Genomic DNA, 25,855 nt, shown 5'->3' on the forward strand with positions numbered 1-25,855 from the left:
AAATAATGGTTTCAAACTAGAAAAATTCCGTTTCAGAAAGGAAATCGGTAGAAATTGGTTTGGTAATAGAGTAGTAGAGTAGTAGACGAATGGAATAAGCTACCTAGTAAAGTAGTTGCTGCCTCTTCCATTGAGAGTTTCAAGCATAGGCTAGATAAGCATATGACAAATAAGGGGTGGATATAGAATAAAGAAAATCTTATAACCAATACTAATTCAAAAATTTTTTCTTTTCAGGTTACACTATGATAGTCTCTTTTCTCCTTTCACACTTTCCTGTAAAATGTCCACGCCAGTTTTTCTATACGGCGTGGTGTTCTTTCTGACTTTTTCCTGCCGGCTTCGGCTGGAGGGTTTGGAGGGCGGGGGAGAGCCTTCTTCTTTGCTATCTTTATCTCATTCTAGTAGTTCAGTTACTCTTCTAGGAGCTGCCTAGCATGGGCCAACCGGCCTACTGCAGTTATCCTCTCTTCTTATGTTCTTATGTTTTCCCTTCCTAAATCCCCCTTGTTCTTCTCCAACTAGCTCCTCTGTCATATGCCTAACCCTATCAATGAGTATTCTACCATATATTTTACCAGTCACACTAAGAAGGCAAATACCCCTATGGTTACCACATACTTCTCTCTCCCCTTTTCCTTTGTATAAAGGAACAATTATACCTGATTTCCAGTCCTCCGGAACCCTTCCCTCTTCCCAAGCCAATCTACACAACTTGCATATCCATTCCACAACAATCTCACCCCCATACCTCGCATTTCACCACACACTTCATCAATCCCTAGGGCCTTTCCCATCTTGATCTTCTTCATTGCTTTCACTACTTCCGCCCTACTGATCTCTTCCTCCCTCCTCTCATCTCTCCTTCTCCCAGCCATTCCCCAACCACTTATACTCGCACTATTGTCACCCTCTACATTCAACAAATCCTCAAAGTGCTCCTTCCATCTCCTCACTGTAGTGGAAGGGTTAATGTAATGTGTGTGTGTGTGTGTGTGTGTGTGTGTGTGTGTGTGTGTGTGTGTGTGTGTGTGTGTGTGTGTGTGCGTGTGCGTGTGTGCGTGTGTGCGTGTGTGCGTGTGCGTGTGTATGTGTGTGTGTGTATGTGTGTGTGTGTGTGTATGTGTGTGGGAGAGAGAGAGAGAGAGAGAGAGAGAGAGAGAGAGAGGTGGGGGAGTTGATGAAATGATGTGGAAAAATACTACGTGTCTTGTAATCACTCACCTGTATTGCCAAAATTCTATCTCTTGAGCATTCTTACTTGGTGTGCATCTCCCCCTGCCTTCGACCTCCATTTTTCTAACGCTGTGTGGCCAGGTACAGCATGGTCTTGACGTTGGCTTGCTTGTTTGACTATCTTGCGTTGGTGTTCAGCCTTTGGTTCCTTCTCTCTGAAAAATGAAATAGTGTTAGTATATTGTATTGCTAGCACTTACTGTTAGGAATTTGGCGGAGAGGAACACGCAGAGAACATCAGGAAAATGGTAATGAAAATAAAAAAGATAAGAAAACTGTATAAATAAATGAGGAAAACCTGTCATAGAGGTATCCAGGAAAAATGGCCTTGGGTTCATTCTTCCTTGCATGAAAAAAAATACACAGGAATAATACAGACTCCTTCCATACTTCGTCTTAATTAATTCTTAATCTTAAAACTATGAGACCAAAGGAGAATTAAAGACCTCAGTTTTTGACGGTCACTAATGTAAGACTAGCAGGGATCAGATTTATTAGCCTGCATGCCACATTTTGAGTTCCTAATTAAGATATCATACAGGTAAAATCAACACATCAGTACAGGTGCATAATATCATTGATGGTTTTATGTGAAAATTCTTTACTTATTCAGCATCATGACACCTTATTATTATTATCATTGTTGTTGTTATTATTATTATTATTATTATTATTATTATTATCATTATTTAACTGGTACAACCTGATGATTATAATTGGCTCAGGTGTGAACTATGCAGGTAACTGGGTTGTCAACAGTCTCCTCTACTCCTGCCAGCGTCTAGAGATTTCTCCTAAGATGGGTGAAGCTCTACTGAAGGGAAGAGGCTGTGTGTGTGTGTGTGTGTGTGTGTGTGTGTGTGTGTGTGTGTGTGTGTGTGTGTGTGTGTGTGTGTGTGTGTGTGTGTGTGTGTGTGTGTGTGGAGGTGTGGCTGTGTATGAAGGTGTGCCTGTGTATGGAGGTGTGGCTGTGTGTCTCTGTAGGATAATATTACACAAACCATCTCCATAACGTGGTGTCTAAATATGTATATCAACATTTCGTAAAGCCTCTTATTTCCTAAGTACAGAATCACCCACTGTCTATCAATAAAGATAATATATACTTACATATATTCACACCATATTACTTCTACCAATGACATACACACACTCTGACACGTAAACATAACCAATACTTTACAATATTTCCACTTTCAAAAACATCACACTCCCTACACACCCATCCCATTCCCAGATGTACTTTGCCAGCATGTGGTAGTTAATTCTGCCTTTCACTCTCCCTCATATTTCTCCACTTTCATATGCATCATCCCTCCTACTGACACCCATCTCCCACTGGCACCTCGTCAGCATGGTAGTAAATTCTGGCTATCACTCTCCCTCCGACTGTAAGGTCCGACCCTACACTGAACGTAGCATAGATTAATAAAGATATATATTCAAGCAAAAACTCCAGGATTATGTTAAGCTGAGAGAAGACCTTACAGAGCAACAGAAAAGAAAAATCAATTGACTCGCTACTATGGATGTATTTATATCTCGGTGCTCTTTCTTATATCTAAAACTAATCTCTGGAGGGGTGACCACAAACTAACTGCCTCCATGTTACCCTGTCATGCATCATCAGGCTGCCTCTCCTTCAACTCACACCAGCATCGTTCATATACCTCTCCACCGCATCCCTCCACCTCATTATTCTCGGTCTCCCACTACTCGTCTCTCCACCTAACTCACATACACTCTCTTATACTCCTTTCACTCTGACTTGTCCTAATATTACTGTCTCTGTCTTCAGTTCTGAGCTGTAGCAATACGAATACCAGAATATGACGCGTAAAATAAATAAATAAATAACAAGCATCATGGTAGGAACGTACGTAGAACCGTAGTACTGTATTATATTTTCCTGCCACTGAGCTACATGAAATAAGCTACAAAGGGACGAAAACCTGGGCCAAGTTAAGGTGGAAGAACTATAGGTAATCTCTCAGTCTTCATTCCACATGGCCAAACCATCTCAAGGTACCTCTCCCAACACCCTCCAGCGCATCCACATCAACACCACAGCGCATCTTTACTTTTTCAGATTAATACAGACGATTTGGCGCAGCAGAGAGAACTCGTAGCTATCAAAGAACGAATGAACAGTATCCTCGCTTACCCTTCTGTACCTCAAGAAGACGGGGAAGCAGTTTGCACACTATAATTCTATCACCGAGTTAATATACACACAGCACCTGCGTCCTCCCCCTTTCTCGGTTAGAGGGTGACTGATGGGATTCGGAGCTTCAAGGGTTCACACAGTTCCAGTTCGAGACAGAAGACTCATTTCAATCATGCTCGGTAATATTTGCTTTACTGTATATTTCATTTTAACTATTCTCTTTTCACTTATGTGTTATATACTTAAACATTATCATTCCCGAAATTCAAATCCTTAAACTGTCCCCTGCCCAGCCGGGATTTGAACCTAGGTCCAGTAGGACTGCAGGCCACCTCTCTACCGATTGAGCCACCGCCTCCCCCAAAATCGCCGAGGAAGAGGTGCTAGGAAGTTGCGGAATGAGTTTATTGCTGGATTTTTTATCAGTGCGTTCCATTAAAGGATAGTCTTAGAGTGCCTATATACTGAGAGTAGCGACAACGCGATAGGAAGCCATATTCCTGCCAAACGCGCGGCGCGCACCAACTCCCTGCCCGGCGACCTGCTGTCCTCTGTCTCTCTCTCCTGCTGGTAATAGTTGCTATAAATACTGACGAAAGCATAATATAAGAGAAGGTGATGAATGAGAAGTAGGATGCTTACAATCAATGATTATATGGGAATATTTAACAATATACTGTTATTATAGCAGTAACCTGTTGAAGGACAGGACTTGATGATTACATTCTGTACAAGTTTCCTCATGGCTACACTTTTACTAAGTTCTATATTTTTCTTCTGTGTTTCTTTTGTCTTCATTAATCTTTTTGCAGTAGAAATGCAAGAGAGCATTGATAAACTTGCTTAGAAGTTTGTTTTTGAGGTTGTGACTGGTAGGAATATCATAATTTTTGGTTAGGTTTACTGCTTCATTCATCATGGTTTTCTTAATGTTATCCTTTCCTGTCAAATCACACTGACCTTTCCTGAACATCAGCTCTACTTTATGCAGCATCTCATATACTTTATCTGGCAGCAATAAGTCCTCCTTTTTTGTATTCCTTGAGTAAAATGAGGTCTGCTGCTTTATGAGCTGTCTGATGGGGTGATGACATTACATCTCCCAGGCATTCGTCACAGGAGGTCTCCATGTTTTTTACACTGTGAACACAGTAACCTATAAAGTTGTACACAGAATCACTCTCTGTCACTGACAAGTCCTGCTGATCTTTATCTGTGAAGCTTATTATGCTGACTTCAGACTCACGTGAACTGTTAAGTGTTACAGCTTCTAAGTAACCAATGACAACATTAGAGGTAAACTAGAGTACCTATATAGGTACTCTTAGGTAAACTGTATGTTATATTGGACCCCTTAGAAACTTGTAACATTCATAGACGGTTGACTGAAGAATCACGTAGGTACACGTCCACATAATATACAGAAAATGCGCGTGGTACACGTATACAGCATACGAAAAAAAAAAAACACACACACACGATGCACGTTCCAGGTATTGTCACAACACACGAAATAATAAGAGTACATGTAGAATACACATTAAATGATTCTGTACGGATGATGCAGGTAAAAATATGCGTAAAAACACAAGAGGTGTGATAATAAACACACGAAAGGTAAACGTCATACACATATGAGCAGTAGCTTACGATAGTATAAAAGTAGGATAGTACAAAGGTAGGCTACCTTGGTATGAAGAGCGCACTATTATTTTGTGAATAATACTTTTTTTCCATGTAGGCATATTACACAAGTAACACAATGCACTCATATGAAGAGGAAGTATAATAAACATATGCAAGATATGCATAAATAACCATAAACAACTAATATCAACATAGTATGAAAAAAACGTGAATTTGAGAATCATCACTTCTTACGCAAATTCATTCTTAATGATTAACCCGTCCTGATACTCTTATCTACTTTAGTGGTTCCCTCTTACACCGACAGTTCATTTATTTCTACGGCAGAGAGGAACAAACCCCTAGCAAATTACATGATAACATTCATTAAGCAGGGTTAGGCCAAGTCTTGCTCTGAGGAGGAGGGGGGGACAGAGTAAGGCCAAGTTCTACTAGGAATAAGACGAGGGATGAGACCAAGCCCAATTCTGCAAGGTTAGGGTGAGACCAAGCCAAATTCTGGAGGACTAGGGTGAGGTCAAATCCTATTGGGGGGGGGGAGAGGGAGGCCTAACCGTACTCTGGGTGAGAGGGAGTCCAAGATTCTGAAGGGGCAGAGTGAGGCAAAATCCTGTTTTCGGGGTAGGACACCCAATCCCTATTCTGGGTGGAAGGGGACCCAATCCCTATTCTGGGTAGTAGGGTGGCCCTATATTGGGTGGCATGGGGTCCAAGCTCTGTTTTGGGTGACAGGGGGCCGAGCTAAGCCCTATTCCAAGTGGCAGGGGACCAAAACCCTATTACGGGTAGCAGGGGGCTCAAGCCCTATTCTGCGTGGCATGGGGGTCTAGTCCTATTCTGAGTGGCACGGAGTTATGCCCTATTCTGAGTGGCACAGAGTCAAACTCTATTCTGAGTGGCACGGGGTCAAGCCCTATTCAGAGTGACACGGGGTCAAGCCCTGTTCTGAGTGGCACGGGGTCGTCCTATTATGAGTGACACGGGGTCAAGCCCTATTATGAGTGACACGGGTGTTCCACCCACTCGTATCCCCACTTAGGAATAATTCAGAGATCTTAAAGGGTGTATAACGGAGGTTTATTTAGAGAAGATTTCCACAGATCCGGCCCGTTGTATGTCAAACCACCAGCTGCCCCACTGAGCGAGGGGAGCCCGCTACTTGCGTTTGCAATTTATGAAATCACCTGATACACGCAACGTTGGTCATGTACAACTGTACAAAAAAGTATCGTTACAACGTTGTGTTAAACAATATGACAAACGACGATGGTTTAGGGAAAACAGGCAGAGGGCTAGGAAACTTTTGGTACCCCTGCATATCCAACAATGTTGGTTATGCATGGGATACAAGAGGCATTTCATGTGGCTGAGGTAATAAATGCGTCGGTATGAATGTATCAACTCTTCGGAAACAACAGCCATCGTAGTGTTCGTTACATATCTATCGGACCCCTGAGTAACGATACTTTTTTGTACAGCTGTACACAGGTTTAAGACATTATGAATGTATGATTATATATATATGGTTAAAAGATATGGTTATATAGTATGGTTAAAGTTACATAGTATGGTTACAGTAATATAGTATGGTTACACGGGTGTTCTGGTCCCAATATTGTTTCCCATGACTAGTTGTAGTTTCACACTATTGTTGCATATTACATATAAAGTTGTTCATTCATAATTAACAATGTGCAACGTAGTGTGAATGTTAAATAAACAAACGCCATTTCACTGTAAAGTGTGGCTTGGGATAGGATGCGCCATCAGACATCATCTTTTAATCAAAACCTAGAGTAAAGGGAAGGCGACAGAGAAATATGAATTGTATATATGTTTAAGTCTTGGGGGGAATATTTGCCTTGTTGGTACACTTTAATGTAATCAATACTACTTTATTGAGGTGTATAATGTACATGACACATTTATGATGCTTTTATTCATATATAAATCCCAGTTGTCTGTACAGGTTTAGCACCTCTGATTTTGCTGACCCCAACGCCACACCCAGAGAGGGACGCTGGCGGGCTAGGGCAGAACGCAAGTATCATTAGAACGAGAGGGACGTACAACTCTGAGCTCACTCTGTGTCGCAGTTGTATCTTCCTGTGGCCAATAAACAGAGATTTAATCTGCTCAGTTTCTGTTCACCTGCACACGCTACCTCTACATTCCTTCAACAGGATTCTACACCGGTTTCCCACCATCTCCAGTGTTTGAGAAGAGTTTGATGGAGTGTGTCAGCCGGAAGTGACTTCGACCAGGCGCAACTATAATCTTGCTTGAAACTGAGAGGTCACGACTCAGCTGATTTTATATATATATATATATATATATATATATATATATATATATATATATATATATATATATATATATATATATATATATATATATATATATATATATATATATATATATATATATATATATATATATATATATATATATATATATATATATATATATATATTGGTGATCAGCTGTGGGATTCCAAGCTGATATATTAGTGACTAATTGAGGAATTCCTGCCAACTGATACACGGGGTCAAGCCCTACTCAGAGTGGCGCAGGGTCAAGCCCTATTCAAAGTGACACGGGGTCAAGCCCTATTCAGAGTGGCACGGGAGTGAAGCCCTGATATGAGTGACAGGGGGGCCGAGCAATATTCTGGGAAGGCAGGGGGACCAAGCCCTCTTCTTGGGAGGGCAGGGTGAGGGCAAGCCCTATTCTCAAGGGGAGGGGGGAAACTTCTGCACAGTGTTCACACATTAATTAATAGAAATTTCAAATGGGAGTGAAATTGTCCGACATGGGGTGCCTGCTGTCAAACGTACAAAACGTTAAATGGAGGTGGAGGAATGGTGAGGGGTGGCAAGGTGTAGCCAAGTCTTATCCTCGGAGGTGGGAAGGGGGTGGGGCCGGGGGGTGTTCAACTAACGTACACCCATTGAGGGTGGGAGCAGTGGGGGGGAGGGGAGGCAAGGGTCTGATTGTGGGGGCCGTGTGTAACATGAACCAATTTCATGCACGCATGAACCAGCCTTCCCTATGCACAATTTTTTTTTCTCCTTTAACTTGACCTAGATTTTCTTCCTGTAGCGGCTTCTTTCATGCAGGTCAGTGGCAGGAAATGACACTACCACAGTTCTACATTTTTCCCATGACCCCTCTATGACTAGCATCATATTCTGGAGTTAATCAATTATTACCTCTTAGCATTCAAGATGGACAGATGGAATTTTTTTTCGCTAAGAAAAATAAAAGTTAAATTCAATAATCTAAGGTTTAAAAGGGGGACGGCAGTGGGGGATAGGCCCTATATCTGTCCACCTTGCATGCTCAGTGAGAGAGAGAGAGAGAGAGAGAGAGAGAGAGAGGAATGTCACATTCACTTAGTTATACATGCAGAATGTAACTCACCCTCTACACATATCTGGTTTTTCAGCATATAATCCTGACCAAATTATTTCCCATAACAGACAAAGGAAAGATCACTATCTCAAGGGTCTCCTGTTTATTATATACTCGTTTTACTCTTTGTCCAGATTTTCGTCCTTCTGCAGCTTATTATACATAACTCAATGGCAGAATAAGACAGTACTGTACCTCTACATCATTTCTGTGGCACGTTTTCGTGATTAGCAATGAAAACCACTACTCTTATCACCAACTTTTTTTTCCTATCGCAGCCTATTTCACGGTATTTTCACAACACAACTGATTCTTCGTGACTAGCACCGTATTATAGTAGTAATCTGTTATGAAACTCAGCATTCAAGATGGGGATATGGTAAATTTAGGCCAAGTTAAAGTAAAACGGGTAAAACACATTAGTTCATATATGGGGCAGCACTAGATCCCCACCTGGTTGTATCTTGTGCTGCTTAAGTAATAGTTTAGTCTGTGGATGTGGCTTGGCTTTAAGTATACAAGGTGGTCCATTAACGGCAATACACTAGAAAGTCACAAGGTTGTATCTTATGCGTTACTGGGATGGCTCTGTCAAACCCTGGTGCCTCGTATTTCAAAATTTCCCCATCCACGCATCCAGTCATGGTGCTTTCATTCTGGCTTTCCTGTCTTAAACACTTCGTGACCAATTCCTTCCTTCTTCCAACCATACTTTAGTCACACCAACACCTTGTTTACTCTACCTTGGACTATAAACTGCCAGCTCTTTAATACCAAGTTAGTTGTAGCAAGAGATACACCACAATATGATATAGTGTGCATGTCACGAAGTGCTACGGAAACGATGTGGAACCATAGTCTTATTATGATACGCGAAATATGCTACAACAATGACGGATATCTGGGCCAAGTTAATGTACAGAGAACGACCACATCGTAACAAAAGATTAACAAAATATGGTGCTGATCACAATGAAGTGCTATGGAAATCAAGGGCAGATCCACCAATAAATTAACTAATTGAGGGTGTTGACCTACACTTTATGATAAAAGGTATATATATGGGCAAAAGCAAGATATGCGGTTTACTACAAGTTAAAAAAGGACAGTAGACTAGGGTCCAAACGGTGCTTTCCTAATACTTCCTTTCATCTTTGCACATACAGATATGTATGATAAGAATTGTTTAAAGACACGGGACAGTACTAGTTTGACTTATTCCTGAAAAGGTACAATTAGGTAAGGTATGTGTTCATAACAATCCAGTTGTTAAAATGACTATTTGCAAGTGCAGGACATCTGTTGGGGAAACCCGTCTCCATGAAGCACGTCGGGATGTTATAATACTGGAAATAAAATTTATACTTTTACTTACACAGCTACCGAGCACAAAGTTAAGGCTACCACTCCCACCACTGTACAGGCAACTTGCTATCAGGGCCATCCCCGAGACAAGAAAGATTTAAAGATTAGTTCCTTTACCATCATTCTTACCAATCATTGTGATGACTTTCACCGCAACGTTTATTCCATCCATCATCCAATCCTAGGTTGCCAAACGTAGGAGCTCGGGGCTAGGCAATGGTCCCGACATATAAAAGGAGTGTCTGACCCTTATTTATTCTTTCAATGTTTAGAGGACAGCTGTTAAGCATAGTGCAAACAGCTTACTATGGCAGAATCATCACGACTTCCACCAAAAAAAAAGATGTAACAAGGTGTTCAAATGCTGTACACATCCTAAAAAGGTGAACCAATAAAAAGTAAACAATCCAAAATCCACTCAACTACAGTTTGGTAAATAAAAGCCTTGGTTTAGCTGTGGATCCTTTATTAGACAGAGCACGCTAGCAATACAAACATTCACAGTCACTCCTGAAAGGACATCAGTAGAATACGCACCAAATCTTCCAGAGGTCCAGTGATTCAAAGGACAGCAGGATAACATTTAACCCAATGAGCCCAGGATGTCTATTCTTACTCTTGCTATCTCCAAACATAAGTTTGGGATAAAATTCATATTAAGCTTGGGTTAAACTTCAGACTGAAGGGGTTAAATGTCTGAACACCTTCAACGAGAGTTCTTTCCTAAGTAAAATAAGACTGTTTGGCAGCAGCAAGAATAAAGGAAGCACTGATTCAAGGGATTAAAATACTGCTAATTTGAAGCACCTTCCCTCATTTCACATTCACTTCATTTTTTCAACATAACCTCCCACATCACATCCTATGATTCAATTATGAACTTTTATTCCATCACAGTTCATTTTCTCAAGCTGGCTAACGTTCCCTGACTTAACAACCATCCTCATGACATCTGATACACACTGATCACAAACCACATGCCCTGACCAGTCTTGATACATTTGGTACATACACATCCTGATTATAAAAAAAATAAATAAATAAAAAAAATACATTTGATACACATACTGACCAAACCACTCCCATCACATATGACTCAGACACCTGGCTTGTCTGCATTTCATCATCTCTGGCACATCAATCTACTCAGGTCCTTCCTATCCAGCTGGTTTAAAAGTGACGCGCCCAACCAAGATATTTTGATACAAGCTGAAGGTGACATACGTTACAAAACTTCCCAGGGGACCAAATGGCCCACTATTAAAACAACGTAAGTGTAAACAAGCTCTTAATTTATGTAACCATCTTGTACCCCACATCCCAGCAAACTCATCAATGATACAGAAAGGTCTGACACACTAATGTCATCATAGATTTCTGAAATCATCAAAAATTGAGTATTGTTCACACTTTCAAGTTATTAGGTTTAATGACAGCCCTTAGCCCTGGGAAGAATGAGTCAAAGCAATGAGAATGTCATCTTTATAGTCTTGGCCGAGGAATTTCCACCAGTCTGTGTCACACAACACTATGGTCACCTATAAGCAGGACACGCACTTTTGTACATTCTATTAGGATTATAATTAGAAACTCACAGCACACACTTTTAAGTTAAAGGCTTGTATGGAGTCCATGTACACCTCAATATATAGGTGGAAAAAATAAAAACTGATAATGTGAGTGCTTGAAAAATGAATGAGGAAAAGAACATCTGTATCCTTAACGTTTGTCAATGAACTATACTGGTATACACTCATGCCATTAACTGAAATCAAAATACTTCTTCCACTTATGACAAAGCTTGTGGTAAACACAAGGCCTGCTTGTTAAATCTTTGTGGCTCTATCACACCTCCTTTCATCGGTCGGTCAGCGGACAGCAGGAAGGGTAGGCTCTGTTACTGTGCTAGGACTACTATAAGCTTTAGTGAATTACCAGCTATTTGCTATTCGTGTAGTTTCTCAAATCTATGGACTTCCTATTTACTGTTTTTAAAAATCCGATCAAGAATACATGATTTTAAAAATATGCAGCCAACTTAAGCTTAGGAGAAAAATCTTGATACCACACCAAAGCTTTGAGAATTTATAACACCTTCCTGCTTCCAACTGGCCACTTCTGACCACCATGCTCAACACACAGACTTTGTACTGTGATTCCCAGGTCAGTGACCCCGGCAACACTGAGAGGTGAGGTCAAGGTGAGGTCAAGGTTGTAGACGCCCCTTCCCCATAGTTTTTTAACCCTTTGGGCCAGGGATCATCCTTTTCATTTTATTCTTGCCATCTACTGATGACCAAGATACGATTCAGAAACCCCTTCAACACGAGGATTTTCTTAACCGAATACAATCATCTGGTAGCAGCATGAATACACTAAAGTTATCCCTGGATGCAAGGGGTTTAAGTCCCAATCTAAATTACAATTACACTGCCACAACTCACCTTTCCACACCTAGAGCTGTATTTTTACAAGTTTTGGAATCTTATGAGCAACCCCTCCTCAGTAATTTATCTTGAATATTACACTTTTGTATTCTCTTATACTGAAGTATCTACCTTTTTAATGCCGACACAAAGAGAATATTAATGTGCCATATTCAGATATACAGTACACACAATAGAGGAGAAGTGCTGGGGGGGGCCTCCTTATCAAACAAGGACAACAGGTGCTACCCATACTCAATAACTCCCATCACCTTAAACTATAATTAATTCCAAATTATAGCAATAGGTTATTTAGTGCTGAGTAAGAGAAAATGTGGAAGGGTCTGGGTTGTGGCCACATGTAATTCTCATTCGCAGTGGGCTATATGTACTTATCAGGCAAGAGGGTTATTGCCATGAACACATTTTTGCACGTTTTCAGACAAATTTGCCTTTCACACAATTTCACAATTATATCAGTGGCAATAACCAATCTAAATTTAATTACCTAGGCATAAATTCAAGGTTAGATGTCGTGCAGTGCTCAATGACAGCATATACTAAGCAAAATTGTTGAGCAGGGTGTTAAAGGGGCAAGAGTCTACACTAGGCCAATGAGACTCGTGCACTTTTTGGTAACCATGAGAGATGCACACGAAGTACTAAATAAACACGGCCAATGCTCATACAAGACTTCCAAAATATATTCAATTTGTTGCATGACACACACTCATAGCTTGGCCTTTCCTAGTCTACACACTCAGGGCTTCCTCGGTCACACCTCACACTGGCAAATATAAGAGTCTGTGGTAAGAGAGAAACATTAGAGCTTACGTGCTGGTCTACAATTCCAAACATGAAACCAGCCACATATCATATTCCCAATATGTATAAACAAATAGGGAAGTGAAACATGGGAAGCTTTTTACGGTATGGAATTGTACACCTCACCTTGCTGAAACAAGCACACTATATACAAACTCCTGGTTCCACACTGTTCACAAAGGGCGAACAGCTACTCTATATAAGGAAAGCAAGAAAGTGTGACCTTAGATTACAATGGTGTCATGATGAAGCAGGTTGGAAATCAACTGTCAACTGTAACATTTATAACAGCATTTCTTGAGAACGGTATGGAGCCAGGCTCATGGTAATGATTGCCTTATATCCTCTACACCCAATAAAGAACTCTTAACTTGGTAACCCACTAAGCCAAGATATTTAATCTTATTCCTGCCTTCTGATTTTATTAAACTTGAAGGTCAGACATTTATAATGAGGCCAGAGGTAAGCCTAAACCTCATTAATAAGAGGCCTTCCTCAAGTTGAATAAACAGTATTGTAGTAGCATGAATCAATGATTTCACCTGGATTCAATGGGTTAAGCATCAACTTCCCAAGGGGTGTAGAGAACTTCTGGAGCTTCTACACCCAATAAAGAAGTGTAAATCTTGCATGAATCACACTTCCAAAGAGGGTTTAGGGAGCCTCTCTCACTCTACTGAAACTTACACACCCACTGAACTAACTTTTTGCACAACCCTGGCATTGGCATACTCTGCCATCCAACACACGTCCATACCACTCTCAGTACAATATGGCTGTCACATCACACAGCTGGTCACTTCTTTCCTTCTAACAGATGTCATCATCGCTACTACACACAGCAAGAGAGGAGTGCCCTTACAATCATACCATGTGATCAAACACGGCTACAACACTCGGGCCGAGTGGTTCAGCCCCTTCACCCACCCATACATGATCAACACACCAATTGATACACACTAAGCGTGATTATTAATAATATTAGAGTTAAAGTGAATACTTTGCTATAACTATGGAGCATGCTTTAGACAAGGGAAGAGGGAGTGCTGACATGACCACACACATAAACACCCCTGAGCCACCCCCCCTGCCACTGTTAGGCAGCAGCATCAGTAAATCTGCTGACAACTCATGTGCACATTCTGACAACTTAACATTCTACTTGTTCATGGCCTGGTGTCTATCATCCACTCCTCACCCACCCAGGTCTACCGAAGCATTATATTCTTATATATCATACCTGTTGTACTTGTCCCGTCCCCCCTGAGAAGGGCCCCAAGATCCTCCCTGATTACCATCTCCCCAGCTTCCGCCGCCACCACCACCACCACCACCACCTGAGCTGCCAGTGCCCCAGCTTCCGTGGCCCCCACTCTGGTTAACTGGAGGAGGGTTGTTTGGTGGGCCTCCCTGGTTAGGCTGTCCACCCTGGTTGTATCCACCAGGTGCCTGAGAGCCATCCTGGCTCTGCTGCTGCAGGTTACCTAGAAGTCCCCAACTAGCCTGGCTAAGAGCTGCTAACATAGGCATGGTCAGCGCCCCCATGTTCAGTGGGTTGACATTCTGTCCACCCCCTTGACCCCCCTGCCCAGATCCACCGAGACCCAGTGATGTGCCCAAAGCAGCCAAGTTTGGCATGTCACGGTTCCCTCCCTGATTCCAGCTTCCACCATTATTCATACCCTGATTATAGTTACCCTGTCCATAGCCCTGTCCGTAGCCCCGGCCATCACCCATGCGTCCACCACGCCCAAAAGGCCCACGGTTGGGGTCGCTCTTGGGTGCAGCATTGGACACATGAACTGATGTGCCTTTCACAATGTGGTCTTCACCACAAAGACTCTGGGCTACCTCAGGATCTAAGAATGTAACAAAGGCAAAAGCCCTGAATGGCTTAGGAATGAAAACATCGGTGACCTCACCAAACTTGCTGAAGTACTCGCGCAGATCGTCAGCAGTTATATCTTCTGTGCAGCGACCAATGAAAACCTTGCTGTTCACCTGCTGAACTTGTCCTTCCTGATTGAAAGAAAAGGCATTTTCCTTAGATAGCAACAATACCATTCCTGGTATTCTGCTTCTTAGGCCATGTTGGAGAACAAACAATATACTAAAGTGCATGCTACCCTTCCTCAACAGAAGCACTGTTAAGCATTTGGTAATCAATTATGTGCACATATCCAATACCTGAACTATATATACAAGAATTAGGCAAATATCAAGTTTATTCATGAAATATGCAGTCTTTTTTTAACCCTTGAACATGCCAAGCAGCAATTTTGCCTCATTCTGTGTGTGTGTGTGTGTGTGTGTGTGTGTGTGTGTGTGTGTGTGTGTGGTGTGTGTGTGCGTGTGTGGTGTGTGCGTGTGTGGTGTGTGCGTGTGTGGTGTGTGCGTGTGTGGTGTGTGCGTGTGTGGTGTGTGCGTGTGTGGTGTGTGCGTGTGTGGTGTGTGCGTGTGTGGTGTGTGCGTGTGTGGTGTGTGCGTGTGTGGTGTGCGTGTGTGGTGTGTGCGTGTGTGGTGTGTGCGTGTGTGGTGTGTGCGTGTGTGGTGTGCGTGTGTGGTGTGTGTGTGTGCCTATTATATATACAATACATTTAACCAGACTATCTCTAGCTTTTATCACCCTGCTGTGACAAAGTATAATAATTTTCAGGGGGGGGGGAAAAAAAAAAAGTGGGGGATTTTGGAGACTGACTTGAAATCTGAAGCTGAAAATGCAAAACTTAATATTCACTGGCTCATTCAAGACTGACAAAGGGTCCACCATCTACTGCGGTTGAATATACAGTAGCGTGTGTGTGTGTGTGTGTAAGGAGGGAGGGAGGGGGGGGGAGTCATGATGTTCACTGCTGTTTAAGGGTTAAATCATGAAAACCATAACGTACTCCTGACTGCACTGAACATTTATGCATTATTCAATATCAATTCATCCCATTAATTTAAAGTTTTTTGTGCTTCTGGCCTAGATATAATACTTACTCATTTCAAACCATCTAGTTACCTAACCTACCCTAACCTATGTGCAACAAATGGATGGGAAAGAATATTTACCTTAGAGTTGGGAATCTTAACATCACAAAGCCGACCGTCAATCATGTGCCGCTGAGATAACACACGCACTTGCGTCTCATAGTTGCCAAAGCGGATGAATCCAAAACCTTTGCTCTGGTTCGTCTTAGGATCCTTCTTTACCTGCAATTTAAAATAAAAATAACACTGTGCTTCCAGTTATGGAATCCCCATACTGGGGTTAGTCATTAGTTTTCTATGGACTGGAAGCAGGACAAACTTTAAAACCATAAATCATTCCAACCTCTTCCCACACAAGGATGGGTGGGAGGTAGAGTCAGGAAAATTCCTCATCATTTATTTACATATCAATTTACTTAGTAAGTACACTTAGTTTTGAGTTATGAGTTGTAAAATTGATTTTTTTTTTAGGTAAATGTAAAAGGCAGCATCAAATGGTTGGTATTAACGGAAAAAACAATACTGAAATACGAATCAATGTATGATAATTTCCACTTCATCATTTAACAACACTACATATGGGACAATAGCATTTGTCTAATAACTAAGTCTATCTATCTATTGCCAGACGCCTCAATCCCGTTTGGGGTGGCCACAAACAAATCGCCTTCAAGTCGCCCTGTCCCCCGCCATTTCACTGCCCTGCTCCCAACTCACACCCCCCTCTCTCATATACCTCTCCACCCCATCCCTCCATCTCATCCTCGGCCTCCCCCTCCCTCTCTCCCCCTCCACCTCACTCACATACACTCTCTTCGTCAGTCTTTCACCCTCCATCCTCTCCACATGGCCAAACCACCTCAGTGTGTTCCTCATAACGTTTCCTATCACATCCACATCCACACCACAACGCTCCTTTATATCCTCATTCGTCACCCTGTCTCTCCATGTGACTCCACAGGCTCCTCTTAAATAACTCATTTCCACTGCTCTCACTCTTGACTTGTGTCCTTCCAACAATGTCCAAGCTTCACTTCCATACGTTAGAGTTGGTATCACAATACTGTCATGAAGTAACTTTTTCACTTCCATGCTCACTTCCCTGTTTCTTATCACTGCTTTCAAAGAACCAGCAACCTTTCTTCCCTGCTGTACCCTTTCAAGCACTTCAACCCTCCAAACCTCCATCCTTACTCATCACACTACCCAAGTACTTAAACGTACTCACATTTTCCAATTCCTCACCATCCAACTTCGCTGTACATTCACTGACTTCACCTCTCTCAAAGACCATCACTTTACTCTTCCCTACATTCACCTTTAGATTCCGTTCTTACACACTCTCCCAAACTCATCCACCAAGCCTTGCAGCTCCCCTTCGTCTTCACTCAACAACAGTATCATCTGCAAACAACAGTACAGGGAGTTTCCAAACACTATCCTCTCTCATCAGGGCCACTCCAACATCCACTACCCTACCTTGTACCTCTTTTATTACCACATCCATGTACAGATTGAACAACCATGGAGACATGACACATCCGTTTCAACCCAACTTTCAAAGAGAAAAATTCACTTAGTTCACCATCCACATGCACTGCAGCCTTCGCACCATCATACATACCCTTCACAGCATTCAACAACTTCCCATCTACTCCATATATTCTTAACAATTTCCACAATCCTTGTCTATCCACCCTGTCATATGCTTTCTCCAAATCCATGAAAGCCACATACAACTTCTTTCCCTTCTCTAGAAACTTTTCCACTAAAGATCTAAGAATGAATATCTGATCTACACAACCTCTTCCCTTCCTAAAGCCTCCCTGTTCTTCTCCAACTAATTTCTCTGTTCTTTCTCTAACTCTGTCAATAAGTATCCTACCATACACTTTTCCTATTACACTAAGAAGACAAATGCCCCTATGATTACCACACACTTCTTTTTCCCCTTTTCCTTTGTACAAGGGAATAATTATACCTGACTTTCAATCCTCCGGGACTCTACCTTCCTCCCAGGCCAAGCCGCACATCTTCCACATCCATTCTACTACTATCTTTCCCCCATGATTCAGCATTTCACCACACACTCCATCAATTCCTGGGGCTTTCCCCGATTTAACTTTCTTCATTGCTTCCACAACTTCTATCCTACTGATTTCTTCCTGTCTTCTCCCCTCCCTCCTCCTCCCAGCCATTCCCCAGCCACTTATACTCGCATTACTTCCATCCTCTATGTTCAACAATTCCTTAAAATGTTCTCTCCATCTGCTCACTTTTTCTCCCTTCTCCACTAGTAATCTACCATTTTTATCTTTCACTCCCCTGCTAACTTCACTTCCACCCTGTCTTACTCTTTTCACCTCTTTCCAGAACATTTTCTTACAGTCCCTCTGCTTTACACTCAAATTCCTTCCAAATTCCTCATCCACTCTCTTCTTACTAATCTTTTCACCTCTCTCTTTCTTTCTACATATAACTCTCTCTTCCGCCTCTCAACTTCTTCCACGCCCCTATTTCTCATCCATTCATTGTATGCTTTCTTCTTTTGTGCCACAGCCTGTCTCACCTCTTCAGTCCACCACGCTGTTCCTTGCACCCCCCTCCGTCTTCTCTACCTTCCACACACACCACATCACATGCTGCACATATTTCTTCTGTAAATATCCTACACACACCTTCCACGTCTCCCATCTGCTCCAATTCAAATTTGCCCAATCGTTCCTCCACTTCTCTCTTATACTCTGCCTTTTTCTCATCCTCTTGTAACCTTTCCACTCTCCTTGCAACTACTCCTTCCTCTCGTCTTTCCCTTCTTCTATTCCTCCATCTTACTTGAATCCTAATTCTGGCCACCACCAAGTAGTGGTCAGAAAGTCCACTCCCCCAACCTTTATAAGCTCTTGCATCCATTACACATCTTCGCATCCTTTCATCCACACAAACATAATCAATCATTGCCTTCCTTTCATTCAGTTCACCACCCACCCTTCTCATCACTCGCCATGTACACCTGTGGATCATTTTATGCCTGAAGAGGGTATTGGCTATCACCAAACCCCTCCCAGCACAAATGTCCACTAACGCACTCCCATTCTCATCTATCTCAGCAGGCACACCCCACTCACCAACTATTCCATCCACCTTCACATTCCCGACTTTACCATTCATATCACCGATCAAAAAAACACTCAATCCTTCCAAACTTTTCCATGCACACTTCTACATTTGTCCAGAACTCTTCTCTCACAATTAGCACGATCTTGCGTTGGCGCATACACACACACACAATCGCCCACATTTGTATTCCAACTTTCAACTTTAACAACACAACCCTTGACCCAACTGATCCATACTGTCTTATGCTCTTCTTCCCTCTTTTACTCACAACTATACATACTCCTTCCTTTGCCCTCTCATTCTCACCCACTCCTGCACATATATCCCATCCATACTCCCATTCTCTCACACTTTCTTCTCTCCATTTTGTTTCAGTTATTCCACATACATCCACTTTCGCACCCTCAAGCACCTGGACAATCTCTCTCTTTCACCTCATCATTCACTCCTCTTACATTCCATGTACCCATTACCAAGTCCTTTGTTCGGTCCTGGGTCGTCATCGTTTGGTTAGTCCTTGTCTGAGGCTTCTTGTTTGTTTTTTTAGTTAGTTGTTTTCCGGGGAGGGGCACTAACCCTCTGCCAACCCTTCTAGTCGCCTTTTACGACAAGCAGGGATACTGGGGGAGTGTCCTTGAAAAAAAAACCTACCCCCAGGGAGTAAATATACAATAAAATTAAATAAATGACCTACATTATGTTACATGTACAGGCTCTCTAAAATCATTCGGCACCCCTTGATCTGATACCCTCCACAACGATCACTGTCACAGTTTTTGTCATGATGGGGAATCATCCTGACAAGGAATTGTGAACCAGCTCGTAATGGCCATTGTACGTGAACTTGGACTTTCGCAATCGACAATCTCAGTACAGTATTTAATAACATGAGATAACACCATTATAAAACAGGCTTTGTGTTGATTTTGCCCAACTGTAGGCTGATGTGTTCTAAGCATGCTTAAGGTATGATATTTGGTTGGTTAAGAGTACTGTATGAAATGCATTTTCATCCACCATCCAATCCTACGTTGCCCCATGAGAAGCGTAGGAGCCCAGAGCTAGGCAAGTTGGTCATGACATTTAAGACGAGAAGTTTCTCAGAATGTAACCTTTTCATAAGTAGGGGACCACCTGAAGGCTCATTAACCCTTCACTATAAGGAGTTTCTTCAAAACTGAATGTAATAATTTATAACATCGACATCACTGAAGGAGTTAATTGCTTGATAAAATGTGTACATTAAGTAAATGTGGCAAGGATGAATTACAAAGAAAAACATCACATTCAAAGCTGCTTTGGAGATCCTAGCTAAGAACACATTGAAGTTTGCTCCACTAAGACTTCGTTATCCTAGCTTATGTTACTGAAGCAAACTACATTAAAAAAAAGTTAAAAGGAGTAACTGGTATGCATTTTTTTTTTTTTAATGCAATCAAGAAGGAACCAAATGTCAGCCCACAAGAGTGTTCCCTCCAAGAAAAAACAAAAACAAGATAACACAGAGCCAAATTGAAGATCCATTCATTTCAAGATGCCTGGACGCACTGTGTTTAAAAGACTGGAGATCATAGGCAAGAGATGCTAATACGGCTCCTATGCAGTCTAAAAATCTGCTCCAAATATGACCATTTCAGTCCTGGTCCACAGATTTCCAAATAAACCCACTGGTCATTTGGAGAGAGAGAGAGAGAGAGAGAGAGAGAGAGAGAGAGAAAAGCCATGTGAACCTCGCGAAAAAGTTACCCGAGCCGTAAGAACCTCACCAAAAGGCTACCTGAGCCATGAGAACCTTGCCAAAAGGTTACCTGAGCCATGAGAACCTCGCCAAAAGGTTACCCGAGCCATGAGAACCTCACCAAAAGGTTACCTGAGCCATGAGAACCTTGCCAAAAGGTTACCCGAGCCATGAGAACCTTGCCAAAAGGTTACCTGAGCCATGAGAACCTTGCCAAAAGGTTACCTGAGCCATGAGAACCTCGCCAAAAGGCTACCTGAGCCATGAGAACCTTGCCAAAAGGTTACCCGAGCCATGAGAACCTTGCCAAAAGGTTACCTGAGCCATGAGAACCTCGCCAAAAGGTTCAAAGTATTCACGAAGCTCCTTCTCAGTTGTCTTCCAAGGCAGTCCCAAAACAATCAAGTCAGAACATCTTTGTTTGCTCTCCATGCGCTTTGTCTTAGACATCGAGCTTTCCAGATGATCATCCGACTTGCGCTTGTTCTCTGGAAAACAGGAAAAGATTAACATTAGCAAAAATATCTGGTATTATCTGGATCAGGAAAGTATGCTGTTCACACCACAATTGTTAATGGTATTAGCACAGGCTCACACACTCACTCAGCTCAGTTAACCTCAATTATTTCTATCTGTCTATGATAAATCTCCATGGTATGGTCCATCCATTACTTCTTCGAGTAGACAACCAAGAGAGGCAGAACGTGAGTGGAGCTTGCAACAGACCAAATTAACTTGTTTGCATTATGTTTGTGCGAGATGAGCGGTTGTTCACATTTCGAGGGCCCAAAAGGCAAGGAGTTATCAAAATAAAGGTGATTCATGTGGTGGTGATAAACAAACTGTCTGCAGCTTAACAATATGGTTGGAGAACGTACAGTAACTGTTAAACCAACTTCCGTATTTGAATTTGCTTCATTTTTTACAACTAAGATATCCTGCTTAAGAAATGATTTAGACAGTTCCTTAGTGAAGTGTACTCAGTTGACTTCCAACCACAGCACAGAAGGCAGTCATTTGCTCTCAACATTTCATCCACTGGATATTATGTTACATCAGCGAGCTTAAAACATTTTGCCCACTCAATCCGTGTGACCTGTCACAACTGGCTGATGAGTACAAGCATGCAGCAGACTTCATCTGCAACATAAAAAATAGATGCTTCTTTGAAAGCAATTTTGTGCGGTCTGAGAAATGTGTCTCGCTTAGGCCCCTGATCAAGAAACCTGGCCTTGATGTCGAGAGCATGACAAATTATCACCCTGTCTCTAACCTGTCTTTCTTATCCAAGATTACTGAGTGAGCCAAACTTCATCAACTCTTACCACTACTGGAACAAAAAGTCACACGGTGCCAGGTCAGGAGGGCACCGTGTGACTTTTGGCTATTCCCTAAATTATCAGAAAAACTTGCTGGGATCCTCTTCGAAGGGAACAGGATATTGCCAGAAGGATAAATTCAGAACTGAAGAGTATACCTGTTTCTGAGTACTTAGAGTGCTTTGTTAAGTGGATGACAAGGCTCCATAAGTGTGTAAACCTTAGATATGAGTATGCTGAAGGAGTGTGAACTTCAATAAATGTGTATCTATTAATTTTGCTATTATTATCCTGTTGCCAAAACTTTTTGAACGTCCCTCGTATGAGAGATGTCACAATTCTAGTAATTGCAAACGAGGGACGTCACAATTCTAGTAATTGCAAAAATAATGTATCTATGTGTTGTGCGCTAGTGAAATCTCTATGGAAGAACTGACGCTTTTGAGAAACAGAAGACCAGATTACAGTATTATTATTCTTATCTACTGCCAGACACCTTAATCCTATACAGGGTGGCTACATATGAATTGCCTCCATGCCCCCCCCCCCCACCATTTCACTGCCCTGCTCCCAGCTCACTCCGCTTCTCATATACCTCTCCACTCCATCCCTCCATCTCATCCTTGGCCTCCCCCTCAGTAGATGGAGGCACCCATCATTCACCCACTTAGTATGGAGGGGTATACGAGAGAGGGAGGTGCAAGTTCCGAGCAGGGCAGTGAAATGGCGGGGGACAGGGCAACACAGTGATTTGTTTGTGGCCACCCCGTATGGGATTAAGGCATCTGGCAATAGACAGAGACCTTACTTTACAATGAATTCATAAAACCCATAGTCACAACTCAGACACCTGAACTGGACAGTTGCCATAGCTAGACTACATTCAAATTCGTATGAAGGGCCTCCCTTTCCTATTTTGAGAAATTGGGTTTGAAATGACTGGCCTAAAACAATGGAAATAGATGTGTTGCCGGTTCTTGGTAATCATGGCCAGTGCACTCTGCCATGTACTTAAAATTTTATGGTATAGGTATCTCTTAATTTATCATTTGCACTGAACAAGACGTGATAACTTTAATTCTTTGCGGCTGGAGGGAAGGATCTGCCATGTTGGCGCAGATGACGCTCCATCACACAATACTTTACCAGTAACAGAGATAACAGTTGTACCTACATGGCCACCGTAGGTCCAAACTATCCCCTTCAGGTACGTTGTGAAGGAATACTTTTCATGGTGTAATTGGATGGTACCTGTTAGGTAAGTAAACTGTGGTGAAATCAACCAGAAGCAGCCTACAGCTACACCATTCCTGAGCGGTGCTTGTACCTCATGAGGTGGAAAGTGATAAATGTATGCTAGACAGTATCAGTTGTATGAGGTTATAATGGTATTATGCACATAAATATTTAATATTAGACTTCATTATTTTTCTGGAAAAAAAAAAAAAAAAGTTTATGACTACAATCCTTCAGGGGAGTGTGACGAAATACTGAATCGGCGGTCATTTACCGAATCAACACCGAATTGGCACTTTTCAATTGGTAAGTGCTACAGATTAAATACGGATTCACAGCAAAAAAGTGCTAAAATTAGTGGAAGTGTTTCTCCTTTAGCTCAACAGCTTGCCTTGGCAGACTTCTGCTTTGTATAAATATCAATTTAAACAAATGCATTTTAAATCAGTATCTGCAAAACAGAAGTCTGTCAAGGCATGTTAGTGATCTAAAGTAGAAATACCCACTAACCTTAGCAACGTTTTCACTCTGACTCCTAACATTCTATTTATAGTTAAATTAAGCATAGTTTTTTTGACCGAATTTCAGATAATTAGGTGTGTATGAACCTACATGGTGAAGAATGTAATATTTTCACAACAGTAAAGACTGCATTCCAGCACTGGGAATTTCCGACGAGCAGCCAGCCACCACTACTATCGTTTATTATCATTGGCTAGTATACAGAAGAATAATTTCCCTACTGTGCATTCGTCAGTGCACTTACACATTGGAACAACACATTAGCAATTATTCCTCGTCACTGGACATTCTCAGAGGTCAGAAATAAGCACAGTGTATGCTGGCTAAGCGTAAACAAAGCAAACTATGCTGCCTCAGTGTGAGTAGTGACATCACGACAAATCACAGGCCGTTTCCGAGTCACGTGATTTTTCAGCTGTTCTTTATTATTTTTTCATGTTTCTACACATTTCAGGGGAAATTATGGTTGACAGTTATTTCCTGCGTATTTTTTACCCATACAAGTATCTAACTTCAACAAAATTTTGACTGGAAACTAGTCTATTGTAAGGTCGCTCATTGGTCATAGTCCATCATTCATTCAAAATGACTGCCCTTTACACTGGGATGTTTATTGGCCACCACTCAAGGCTAATAAAGCACGATGGAAACCAATGCATGCATGCACTCATAACTCGCTAGATTTGGCTGCGACGAGCAGCTTCTGACCAATACTTCAGACAAAAAATCTATTATTACTGAGTTACAGTGGTTAGCACTGGTACTCAAAGTTCTTGTCATTGAGTGAACTATCCATTGGCAAACAAATATAATGAAATCCGTTAGGGGTTAAAACAATTTAACCAAGAACTGTAACTTCTGGAAGGAATTCATGTTTTGGTTATTTCTTCCCACAAGCCTGTGATAAACCCTTAAAAACACTGATAAGCGACTATGTCCACGAGGTTCCATACATCTGAAAATAAAGGATTAGAATCATGGCCCCTGCACGGCACGAAGGCTGGCGTGCTGCGTGGCCCGGGGGCCGACAGAGGTATCCCCCCCCCCCTTTTTCTAAATACATTTCCTAACTACCACGTTATTTTTTTTTTCTTTTACCCCAGAAAAACACCCTCGCCTCTATGAGGAAATAATGAACATTACCATGCAAGATATTCTCAGCCATAAATTGTGATGAGGTGCCTATCAAGGCCGGTGGTGGTTATGGCAACATGCCGGCCGGGGCGATATATTTCCATTCCCACCCTAAGCATGGTAACGTTACCTCATACGCATTCCTGAAGCTCTAAATATACCGCGCCTCAAAACAAAAGGCATTATATAATATTGGTAAAAATCAAGGAGACGCGCACATGCACATGCGCGTAATGGCATCCTGGTGCAACTGTTACGCCATAACAGTATTTGACCATCAATTTCCCCCAAAAGCAAAGCGTACAAAAAATCGGGCCTTACCTTTTGGAAATACACATACGAAGACATAATTCCATCCCTCATCGGGAGCGTGAAGACGGCCGTCCACCAGCCTGACGCCACGCATGGTGCGAGTCTCGGCATGGCGGTACTTCAGGCCACAGGCACCGGGAAATTGCCCAGAAACTGTCGACAGGAGGAGGGTGCTGTCGTCTTCAGTCGGAAGCTCGATGGGCTCGTCATTTTCATCTTCGCACACTTGGATGTAGCAACTCATATTGACCATGAGTAAAAGGGTCCGCTTTGCACACACACGCAGCACAAACAACACGCACTACACCGCACCACCTATCGACGCTCAATGCCGCCGCCTCGGCTTCTCTCGGTTTCCCTCGCCCTCTGACGTCACAACCATTCGGCTTCCTCAGCTTGTCTTTTGGTTCTCCTTCAAATT

At 42.1% G+C, this 25,855-nt stretch overlaps 2 protein-coding genes across 3 annotated transcripts in view; one reads left to right on the forward strand and one right to left on the reverse strand.

Annotated features, from left to right (window-relative positions):
* LOC145397725 (uncharacterized) overlaps positions 1-25,855 on the forward strand; it is a 296,131-nt gene that overhangs the window by 262,244 nt on the left and 8,032 nt on the right. The window lies entirely within an intron of this gene.
* LOC145397807 (TAR DNA-binding protein 43-like) lies at positions 10,287-25,765 on the reverse strand. 2 transcript variants are annotated; one of them, XM_080270828.1, is made up of 4 exons: positions 25,444-25,765; positions 21,230-21,399; positions 16,135-16,275; positions 10,287-15,099 (listed from the first exon to the last, which is right to left on the reverse strand). In XM_080270828.1, exons 1-4 carry the CDS (start codon positions 25,685-25,687, stop codon positions 14,308-14,310), a joined length of 1,347 nt encoding a protein of 448 aa, XP_080126954.1. In that variant the 5' UTR covers positions 25,688-25,765; the 3' UTR covers positions 10,287-14,307. The 2 variants fall into 2 exon arrangements, with proteins under 2 accessions (XP_080126954.1, XP_080126953.1); XM_080270827.1 differs by having other exon boundaries at positions 10,287-15,123.

This window comes from Coenobita brevimanus, chromosome 43 (genome assembly GCF_032717465.1).
Source record: "Coenobita brevimanus isolate Jiangsu-jjx chromosome 43, ASM3271746v2, whole genome shotgun sequence".
In the NCBI taxonomy this organism is placed as follows: Eukaryota; Metazoa; Arthropoda; class Malacostraca; order Decapoda; family Coenobitidae; genus Coenobita; species Coenobita brevimanus.

What these genes read in the sequence shown, in the direction of transcription:
- LOC145397807 (XM_080270827.1), bottom strand. Translation starts at nt 25,687, where the DNA reads ATGGTCAATATGAGTTGCTACATCCAAGTGTGCGAAGATGAAAATGAC. An exon ending in CGTATGTGTATTTCCAAAAG is followed by an intron (nt 21,400 to 25,443) that starts GTAAGGCCCGAT and finishes CCTGTTTTCCAG; the next exon opens with AGAACAAGCGCAAGTCGGAT. An exon ending in TTAAGATTCCCAACTCTAAG is followed by an intron (nt 15,124 to 16,134) that starts GTAAATATTCTT and finishes TTGCTATCTAAG; the next exon opens with GAAAATGCCTTTTCTTTCAA.